This window comes from Rhinoderma darwinii, chromosome 5 (assembly GCF_050947455.1).
Source record: "Rhinoderma darwinii isolate aRhiDar2 chromosome 5, aRhiDar2.hap1, whole genome shotgun sequence".
Lineage (NCBI taxonomy): Eukaryota > Metazoa > Chordata > Amphibia > Anura > Rhinodermatidae > Rhinoderma > Rhinoderma darwinii.
This window is the reverse complement of record NC_134691.1, coordinates 69,722,623-69,734,068: the sequence shown is the minus strand read 5'-3', so window position 1 is coordinate 69,734,068 and position 11,446 is coordinate 69,722,623. Positions and strand designations below refer to the sequence as shown.

Here is an 11,446-nt window from a genome sequence, read left to right as displayed (position 1 = left end):
GCTTGCGTCCTTTTGGCCAAAATGATCACTAATACCCCAGGTATTGTTCATTATTATGTATATTCGCTTCTCTTGGACACAGCCGGGTCTTTGATGCTGGGAGAGCATGGTGTGTTGTTGTTTGGCATAGTAAGCAGGCTATACACGTTGTGCCTCATGACGTACACACTATCCCTCCATGTTTCACACACTTGCACCCCACTATCCATTTATTTCTAGAGGCACTTCACTCATTACTGCCCCCTATATTTCACTTATAGTATTACACTTGCACACACACTATTATTTCTTACTACACATCCCATGCACCACATACCACTCCCCTCAAGACTAGTGGGAGTGGCTATTATTTAAAGCACCTGCTCACTCTCCTTCATCAGCGCTTCTGACCTGGCTGTGTCCATTTGTAAGTATGGCCTTTTTCGGTGTTATTGACTAGTGTGTGCACGCATTTTGGAAATCCATATACTTTACGTAACATCCACCAGCAGCTATGAAAGATCGCAGACACGAAAGTTTTGTAAATGGATTTTTATTAACTGACCAGAGTGAGACGCATTCATAGGAAACCTGAAAAGACAAAGAGAAAAACGGTCATTAAGAAATAGGGCTACACAGCAGTTTTATAAATAAATGTGCCTACAATTTATAGTCTGTCCTAGGTGTGGGGGATGGTAAGAAGTGGCAAATTATACTGTAAATCCAAATGGTTGAAAATTTCCTTTTATAAATGGGTTAAATTCTGTGCAGATTAATTTCTTGATAAAGGTTTACGAGGTCCGCGCTGTTTTTCTGAAACAGATCCCTATATCCCGACAGACAAATATATAACATTTCTAAATAACGTTCTGGTTACCTGCAGCCGCCACTAGACTTGGCACAGGAGCTTACTGAATACGGTTACACACTGAACCAGTCACCTCTCCTGACAGGTCTATTTCAGTAAATACTTGTATTTCTCAAGAAACAACATTTCTGGGACATTTCCTTAGGACCCTGCTTTGTGCTGTTCCGGTTAGGGCCTGTTCACATCAGCATTGGCTTTCCGTTCAGTCGACTGCGCTATTGATTCCGTCGGAAAACCAGAAACCTGCCGGAATAGGTGACGAACGGAAACCATTAGCGATGTTTCCGTAACCATTGAGATCAATGGTGACTGAAACGGAAGCTGTGGTTTCACTTTCACTTGCGGGGTTCACCCGACGGAACCCCGGAACGGAAAGCCAACGCTGATGTGAACAGGCCCTTATTCCTTCTAGAAATTTATGAATAAATTGACAACTCCGTTCTTTGTCAGGTGTGCCCCCCCTACAGTCTGACTGTCCGCACTGATTGGATATGGTCAAATCTTTGACCGTCAACTGGTAACACCCTGTTCAATTTATATGTTTCTAGGAGGAATAACAGGAACGGCACAACATGGTTCTAAGCTCTAAGAAAATATGTTCCAGAATTAACCCCTTAGTGACCACAAATATGCCTTTTCACAGCGGTCACTAATGGGCAATAGGCTAGGCCATCGCCTTTTCACGGCGGCCCAGTCCAAGTCCTGCACGGGTGTCCCGTGCAGGCAGGGGCTCGGCTCCTGCTCCAACGGGCGCGATCAAAGTACAGTGGGTCAATTTGAGTAGGTCTTTTCTGCAGGATTTTACAGCGTGTGGATGAGATTTGTTAAAAAAATCTCATCCACTTTGTTTTTTTTTTTTTAATTCTTTTATTTTGATTTTGTAATCTAAAGATAAACAGACAATTTGGCAAAAATCTTCAGAACACACACCAATGTGGTATTGACAGCGGCCTCAGGCCCGTTACATACATTGCATGAATTCAGTAGGAACAATACAAGTGCTCTTAGAGTTGTTTTGGAAGACCTGCAGCTATGCATAAGACTCCATTTTAAAACAGAGATATAGTGAAGAAAGTCAGAATATAAGAAGGACAGAAGGAAAAGAAGGGAAGGATAGACATAGGTCTGAACCTAGGGAGGGGAACCCAGAGCCATGATGACCTTGTATTCCTCGCAGGAATTGAAACTTGATCCATTCCCGCCAGGTTTTGAGGAAGGAAGAATGGGACCCTTTCATCGATGCTGTGAGGTCCTCCAGTCTCATGATCTCCTGGATCTTGTGACACCACATGCCAACCGACGGGGGACAGGTCTGTCTCCACAACGCTGGTATACATGCTCTCGCCGCGTTCACCAAATGGCGAACGACTGAGCGCTTATACATGGACAGAGGCATCTCACACAGATGGAGCAGAAAAAGGTCCAGAGATCTTGGAAGGGAGAAATCCGTAAATTTAGAGGAAACGCGCCACACCTCAGACCAAAAATCAGCCAAGAGTGGACAGTCCCAAAAAATTTGTAAAATTGTACCCACATGGTCCCCACATCTCCAGCACAGAGGTGAAACCGCTGGAATCATAGCATGCAATCTGGAAGGCACCCTATACCAGCGAGACAGAATTTTAAACCCTGCCTCTTGATATCTACTGGCCATGGAAGACTTGTGTGTCACAGTAAACAGACGCTCCCGCTGTTCAGGAGTGAATGTGAGCCCCAGATCGCGTTCCCAGATAAGCAGGTAGGAAGGGATGTGCTGATTAGAGGGCGAGACCAAAAGCCTGTATAGTTTAGACCGGGAATGTCGCACCGTGCCCGTGCATAAAAGTTCAAATGGGGAGCTATCACGCGAATACGCCGCCGGATTAGCTAAGCTCACCAGGAAATGTCGCAGCTGGGTGATCTGCCAAGTAGAAAAGGAAACCGGGTCTGTCAAGGACTGTAGCCGTGCGACAGACATCCAACTCTCCTCCTGCAAGAAGTGTGTCGCATGTCCCTGACCCGCCCTCAGCCATAACAGGAAGGGACCACCTTCCTGCCCCGGCGGAAAGGCAGGGTTACCCAAGATCGGGTACAGGGGAGAGGGGGACGGAGAGATCTCTGCCCTAGGGAATATCCGTGCTGCAACTGCCAGGGTGGGCCCGATCGTCAGGTGTGTCCGTGCGGCCAGGGGAGTATGGTTACCCAACCATGGTAAGGTCTGCAGGGGGACCGTTAGAAATGCCTGTTCTATAGACACCCATTCCTTAATCTCAGTATGTCTGAACCAGTCTAGGATTCGTGCCAAGTGGGAGGCGTGGTGGTAGGAAATAAAATCTGGAAGACACACCCCTTTCCCACTTTGTACGAAAAAGCATGGAACGGGCAATACGCGCAGGTTTCCCCGCCCAGACAAATTTATGTAGGAGAAACAGAGATTGAAAGAACGGACGTGGGACATGTATCGGGAGAGCCTGGAAAAGGTACAGAATCTGCGGCAGAATATTCATTTTGAAAATTGCGCACCTCCCAAACCAGGTGAAGGTACCAGAAGTCCATGAGTCCAGGTGTCGTTTCACCCGTTGAAGCAACGGAGGGAAGTTCACCGTGTAAAGGCGAGACAGATCCCCAGGAAGCTGCACCCCTAGATATTTAAGGGAGTCTCTTGCCCATTTGAATGGAAAGGCTTCTGACAAGTCGTCGACCAGATTTTGCGGCAGCAAAATGTTGAGAGCTTCGGACTTCTGGTAGTTGACCTTAAAGTTAGACAGTTGCGAATATCAATTTAATTCCGACATTAGGTTGGGCAAGGAAATCAAGGTGACGTGAGGAAGAAGAGCAAGTCGTCCGCATAGGCCGCGACCTTATGGACCCGTTCGCCCAGGGTTATGCCCGAAATGTCCGGATTGGATCGAATATGGCACAAAAAGGGCTCCAAACATAAAATGAAAATTAATGGGGACAAAGGGCAGCCCTGTCTTGTGCCATTGGCGATTGCAAATGAAGAGGGAGTAATATCCGTTGACCTTAACCTGCGCCGACGGGGAAGAGTAGAGACCTGAAATCCAATCTATCATGTGTCTTCCTAAGCCCACGTGTCGCATGGTAGCCTGCATAAAGTCCCAGTTGACTCTGTCGAATGCCTTTTCCGCATCAGTTGACAGAAAGCAAGTGGGAGGGGTAGCAATCTCATCCACTTTGTTGCTTCTGTAAACGCTGCAGATTTTTAGTACGCACAATCTTAAATTCTGCATCGTACACACTACCTGTGGCCTTACCCTATGATTAATTGCTATGATATGTGCATTTTCTACGTTTAGCATTACTTTAATTTAATTATCTGGCTACTCAGGCCCCATGCACACGATCGTGCCAGTTACCACTGTCCGTGATTACAGGCACAGCCGGCGACAGCCACCCGCATTCGCAAGCCGTGTTCCCATATACAGCATGGGAGCACGGTCCGTAAAGAGCAAAAAATAGGACATGTTTTATCTTTTGTGGAGCCTTTCTACAGCATGGACACATTCCTGTAAATATACGGAAAGGTGTCAGTCGGCCATGGAAATGAATGGGTCTGTAATTACGGACGAAATCTGTCGTGTGAACGGGGCCTTAATCTTGAGGACAGAAACACACAGTTTTGATGAAGTTTTTGGCTCAATGTTTTGAGCCAATGCCAGGAGAGTATCCAAAAGAAAGGTAAGGTATAAAGAAAAAAAGACTGATCATCTCCTCTCGTGTACACTCCTGTTTTTGTAAAAAAAAACAAAAAAACAGGGCCAAATACTGCCACAAAAACAGTGTGTGACCCTGGACTAAAGAATTTAACCCTTCAACATTTGACGTATCCATACAAAAATCGGGTAGGGGGAAGTATGGAACGGGCTCACGGAGTGAACCCGCTCCATAAGATTCCAGTGTCTGCTGTATGTTACAGCCGACACCAGAGTAAGGAGCGGGATCGTGCCCAAGTTTAACTCATTAAATGCCTCGGTCAATAGCGCATTTAAATCATTAGAAAGAAGGGGTGACCCACCGCCTCTAACAGCTCATCGAACCCCCCCCCCCCCCCCCCTGCAATGCAATTGCAGGGTGGCGATGGTTGCCTGGGGGGCTTAATGAAGGCCCCCAGGGCTAAAAGAGAACTTTTCACCTCCCCCAAACATGTGCAGCCGAGAGCAGCATGTTATAGCAAAAGCTTCACAAACCGTCTCACATAATATTATTTTTGTAACTCCCTCCGTTATTTACATATCGGTGCCGTTCTATTTGGCGCCCGATATGTAAATCTCTAACTAACTAAAAGGCAAGGGGGCGTGATGTGTCTGCTCTGACACTTGTCCAATCAGCTGTGGACAGTGTCAGAGCGGCTAGCGCTGTGCTCCCTCCCGCGAGAACACAGACTTTGTGGTTGTGCTGCAGATCGCATGGGCGTGCAGACAGATGGAAGTAGATCTCGTCTCGGCTTCTCGTCCTGTGGCGGCAGGAGTGGTGACATCTATGTGTGAGCGAACGGCCGTGCGCGCATGCCATCTGCAGCGCAAACACCAAGTATGTGTGTGTTCTCGCGGGAGGGAGCACAGCGCTAGCTGCCCTGACACTGTCCGCAGCTGATTGGACAGTGTCAGAGCGGAGACATCATGTCCCCTTGCCTTTTAGTTAGTTAGAAACGCCCCATTGACTGTTCAGGGGCTTCTTTACATATCGGGCGCCAAATATAACGGCACCGATCTGTAAATAACGGAGGGAGTAAGACAACTAATTTTACGTGAGACCGGGTTTGTGAAGCCTTTCCTATAACCTGCTGCACATGTTTGGGGAGGTGAAAGGTTCTCTTTTTAACAGAAGCCTGTCAGAATCACGATATACTGCAACACATTCGTTTTGTAGTATACAGCGCAAGCGATCTATAAATCGTTGAAGTCCTCTAGGGGGAATATAAAAAAATAAAATAAAAATATTAGTCAAATAAGTTTTTTTTTAGGTTTAAAAAAAAAAAAAAAAAAAAAAAAAAAAAAAAAAAAACCTTTTCCCGCCTAGAGCGTAGTAAAAAAAGAAAAAAAAAAACGTAAATTGGTATCGCCGCATCCGTAAGTCTGAACTAATATATCATTATTTAACCCGCACGATGGTCATAAAAAAAAAAAAATGTAAAATTGTAAACGCCACAATCTATTTTTTGGTCACCTTATCTCCCACAAAAACATGAAATAAAATTAAAAAAAAAAAAAAAGTGATCAAAAGGTCGAATGTACACCAAAAGAAAAAATTAAAAACTACAGCTTATCCCGCAAAAAGTAAGCCCTCATACCACTTCGATGGAAAAATAAAAAAAGTTATGGCCCTCAGAAATTGGCGACACTAAATAATTTTTTCTTTTTTACACTTCAGTTTTTACTTGTAAAAGTAGTAAAATATAGAAAAACTATATATATTTGGTATCGCCGTAATCGTAGTGACCCGCAGAATAAAGTTATGATTTCATTGCACAGTGAATTCCGTAAAAACAAAGCGCAAAAAACCATGGAGGAATCGCTGTTTTTTTCATTTTCTACCCCACAAATAATTTTCCCCATTTCCCAGTACATTATATGGCACGATAAATTGTGCTCCGAAAAACTACAACTCGTCCCACAAAAAATCAAGCCCTCAGTACTATATCGAAGGAAAAATAAAGTTATGGCTTCTGGAAGGTGGGGAGGGAAAAAACGAAAATGAAAATCTGAAAAATGGCTGCAGCGGGAAGGGGTTAATAATCAGATAGGAGCATTTCAATACCAGTGACTGGCAGCATTAGGTAACGTAAGTTGTGTGAACCGGTTAACAGCTACAGCACTACAGGTACACAAGTAGTAAAAGAAAGCCACAATGTAAAAGTTAAACTGCTCATTTCAACCAGTCCGTATTAAAAAGAACTGACATCTTCCGCAGTTACCTTAGTTCATCCTCCTGATCAGTCTGTTGATCTGGTCTTCCCTGTTTCCTGCATCTCCACCTTCCACAAAGTGTATGGTTTTCTTCTTCATGCCACCCCTGGGGGAGGACAGTTTGAAGGGCCAGAGGAAGTTGTTTGCGGCTTTGAAGTTTTTGCCAACTGTGTAGATTTCATGAATCAAATCTTCAACACAAATGATGCCGCGCTTCCCTAATGAGAAGCAAAACCTTTCGTTATGTCCCTAAGAGTTCTCAATATAGGATTATGCAATTTTGAAATAGTCTTACACATACAGTGTCTCCCGGCAGATATCTATGGGCCGCTTAGAACGTTATATACAAATAGTTCATCCCCCCAAAAATATAAACACGCCAACGTGCAGGTAGAATTCACTAAACAGTACAACATACCAAGATGTTTTTCAATAGGAGAATTATCAGTCAGAGGCATGCGCTGCTTGTGGATCTTCAGGTAGCCACGCTTGTAGATCAATTCCTTTACAGACTTCAGATTGGGATAACTGCAACACAACACGTTGTCATATTAAAGATTACACGACACAATCCTGAATCTCACACAGAATAGACATCCTGACATTCTCCTATTAGCTTTAACTTTCTGTATTTGGAGCCGTGGAAAGAAACCAAAATGTCTGACTTCGGCGTCATGCACACGGCCGTGCCCGAAATCAGATTGCAGGTACGGCCGGCTGCCGACGCCCCCGGTCCGCATTGTCAAAGTATGGGAGCACAGCCAGCAAAATCCAAAAAGTAGGACATGCTCCATATTGTCCAGCACAAAGAACTTTCCATAGCACTACGGAAAGGTGTCCACGGCAAATAGAACCAGGCGGGTCCGTAATTGCGGACTGTATTGCTGTCCGTAATTACGGAGTTTTTCCACGGTCGTGTGCATGGGGCCTTGAGTAAAATGCGTGCAGTTAGGCTATGTTCACACGGGGTATATTGCCGAGTTTTTTGACGCGGAAACCGCGTCGCAAAACTCGGCAAAAACGGCCCGAGAACGCCTCCCATTGATTTCAATGGGAGGCGTCGGCGTCTTTTTCCCGCGAGCAGTAAAACTGCCTCGCGGGAAAAAGCGACATGCCCTATCTTCGGGCGCTTCCGCCTCTGACCTCCCATTGACTTCAATGGGAGGCAGGAGAAAGCGTATTTCTCGCTGTTTTATGCCCGCGGCGCTCAATGGCCGCGGGCGAAAAACGGCGCGCTAATTGCCGCGAAAATCGGCGTGCAGGGAGAGGAATATCTGCCTCAAAGTTCCAAACGGAATTTTGAGGCAGATATTCCTCCCCAAAAATACTCCGTGTGAACATAGCCTTAAACATTTAATCGTTTCCATACACGTTGCACCATGCTATGGTGTAGAGATTTGAACAAGACAATGGATAGTACAAGTGAACAGAAATGGGCAAGAATATCCATCATGCCGCAGAACTACAATAAATATATCAGGTTACAACAGTGTTCACAGCAAAGTGTCTGATCTGGCATTCAGTCCATGTTAAATCTAGGAATTATGTGTGAAAAATAGGAGGTGCACACCATCAGGGGAAGAAAAAAAAACTAATGGGATCGTGGAGTCAGGGCATACCATACACATTAGATATAGTTGGCCGGTACTCATCTAATGTGTGTGAGTACCTTAAGGAGACGGCCCCGCAATTGTAAAGTACATCGGGTAAAATAAAAAAGGTAGGGCAGGCCGTCCTTAGCGGGTGCTTTTTTGCCTAAATATCTCAGACACCACTATGTCACATGACCGCACTGACGAGCCGATTCCAGCAGCGTCTGCTGCATGGGCTAGAAGTCTTTCACTCGGAATTCCCACGAGATGCTCAATGCGAGTGTCATAGGAATGCAAAGTAAAAGTGTTCTGGTCCACACTGCAGACTCTAAGAATCCGCCAGTCACAACAGCAGCTGGGATATTTCAGCAACAAAGAGCCCGGTAAGCGGATGACCTGCCATACATCTTACGGGGTGTACTTTACAAACATGGGGCTGCAACAACAAAAATTAAAATAACTGAAGTGTCGTGATTTTTGACCGAGTGACTGAGAAAGCGGGATTACTTAAAGTCAACCACTAGGTAACGGTCAAAAGCCGGCATATCACTCACCCCCAGGCAATGTAAGGCTCTACTAATCGGAGCATCATGATAGAAGTCTTGTTAAGTTTCACAAAGGTGCCATTGAAGATCTGACGCAGACGAAGGAGTTGCAATACCTTTCGGACCTTTGGGCTGACACCATTGATACTAAAGGAGGAAAAATAAAAATATAAAAAAATAGGTTAATTCATTGTCAAGTCAAATGCATTTTAAATAGGTAAAATAAAATAAATTCCCAGCCACCCAACTGGTATGGAACGTTTACTTCATGGTGAGGATTGTCGCCTGCCACCACATCAGATCACAACATGAACAGATTTTAATAAAGGCTTCTAATATAAGTGGTGCCAATAAGTACAGCACATCATCGCTCCTGGGAAGCAAACAGTCTCAGGGGAAAACAAGCTGGATCAGCAGAAGATTTTTGCGCTTTCAACACTTTTCTTGTATGACGGTGACAATGGAGGATATTCCCAAGAGAGTGGAGACCAAGCATTGTAACGAAGTAATTAGTGGGCACGGTCAAAGTTTCAGGCAAGATCATTTGGCCACAGACAGGTCCTTATCGACGTAACGCAATAGCCCTATGGCGAACCTACAGTGAGACAGTGTCCCATATATAGGATTGGACCTGTGGTCACATAACATTGTTGCTGGACAGCACATCAGTGTTCTAATAAACACACAGGAGCAGTGGGAATAAAAAAAGATCAATGGAGTGTCTATTTTAGTCTGTTTTTCTACTGGTTCAAGGAGTCTCTGGCAAACCCCCAGATCTCAGACACCCCTGAAGTTCCAGCCTAATAACAACCAGATCACCAACACAAGGAAATACACTGATCCTGGTCACAGACAAGTTGTGTAAATGTGGAAGAGCAAGCGCTTGGCTCTGAAGACATCCACATAATATTTTCTTACCCGCGGATTCTGATGACAAAAGCCAGTTTAGGCTCTGCAGGGACATAGTAGTTTCCAGCTTTACGGCCCATTCTAGCCAGACGAACCTCACGCCTGTACATCTGCCTGTACTCCTTGTAGTAGCTCTCGGCCCTCTTGTAGATAATCTTCCTTTTTTCTTTACGGACCTGCAAATAGCAGAAATTATAAAACGCACACGAACCACAACATACAGGCAAGCGGATACCCCGACACACGTCATCACCCCTCACCTTTTTTTCTTTCAGGATCTTCTTGATCCGCTTGGCCTTGGCGGCCGCAAAGGCCTTTCGCCTTTTCAGAAGGCTTTCTGGAACGGATGGCAACTTCTTCTCTCTGTAAAAGAACGTAGGTAGGTTTCATATAAATGCCAACAAGTAATCATCACCCAGGACAATCGTCACTGACAGGCAACCATTACCCCTCACCACCATACCAGGTATGGGACTGAGGACTTTAAAAGGAACACCCTTTACAGCACCAACAGAAACCACAACGCCTTACAGTCAGGGAGGCGCACGAGAGCTTACAATCTAGGGAGCATTATCGTTACTGGTACGAAGTGTAAAGGGTTAACTACCAGCTATCTGTGTATACAGCCGGTGCACGTCCTCAGCAGCCTTATATACAGAGGACACACATTATAGAGATAAACCGGTTGATCACAATGACAATTATTCAGTTGCAGGCTCAGGGCTCCAGTGTAGGAAACAGCAGGGCTCAGCCACCACCAGGCCGCGGCACAAGTCGGGTCAGACCTCCCGGACAAACCTGGAGCCAGAACCCCCTGAACTCCATCAATAATATACACAGCGTAATCCCCATGGTATCCGACAGCTATAAGGCTGAGCAGGCGAAGTGAAGGACACGAATGACTGGAGGATGACCGCGGATTTAACAGAGACCATGATCTACTCACTCTGTCCCCGCCATGTTCACCACCGGAAAAGAGGGCAACACGCATGCGCGATAGAAACTTAAACACGCAGCGGAATGACGTCAATTTCCTGCGCGGCAGGTCGCGCATTAGAATGACGTAAGTGAAAGTGAATTGTGGGACTCCGGGTGCGGATTCTCAAGAAAGAAACGTGGTGGGGGAAACTGGCCCGGCGGGTCCGGTGTATCGTGCGATCAGCGCCACGTCTATTGTAGAGATAGCGAGAGGTTGTCCGCAGCGATCACAGTGAAAGGCGGGATCTCATTAGTTACTGTGGGCTTAGTCCACTTTGTAAATGCCGAATTTAGTTGGATTCAGTTTTATGAATTGTCACTTTTTTTTTTGTGTTCTGACATTAGAAAATTATTTACTACAATTGATTTCCAAACAACGTATGAAAGCTAGAATCTCCTTTACACATGTGACAAGATGTTGTCGCTGTGGACCTTTGTGCTGTGTCCCCCGCAGAACGGCCAAATTGAAGGAGCTGCGGATATTCACCACGCGTTTTGTCGCTTTGATCTTAGGCTATGTTCACACGGAGTATTTTGCAGGAGGAATATCTGCCTCAAAATTCCGTTTGGAAGTTTGAGGCAGATTTTCCTCTCCCTGCACGCCGTTTTTTGCGGCGCTTTTCACCCGCGGCCATTAAGCGCCGCGGGCATAAAACACAGCGAAATACG

The 11,446-nt window shown here is 45.5% G+C and overlaps 1 protein-coding gene across 1 annotated transcript; it reads right to left on the bottom strand.

Moving 5' to 3' along the window:
* Nucleotides 1-516: 516 nt before the first annotated feature.
* Nucleotides 517-10,852, bottom strand: RPL7 (ribosomal protein L7). The gene is made up of 7 exons (XM_075826122.1): nt 10,746-10,852; nt 10,060-10,162; nt 9,809-9,975; nt 8,900-9,037; nt 7,172-7,281; nt 6,762-6,971; nt 517-570 (listed from the first exon to the last, which is right to left on the bottom strand). The coding sequence occupies exons 1-6, from the start codon at nt 10,757-10,759 to the stop codon at nt 6,763-6,765; spliced, it is 741 nt and encodes a 246-aa protein (XP_075682237.1). The 5' UTR covers nt 10,760-10,852; the 3' UTR covers nt 517-570; nt 6,762.
* Nucleotides 10,853-11,446: the final 594 nt, after the last annotated feature.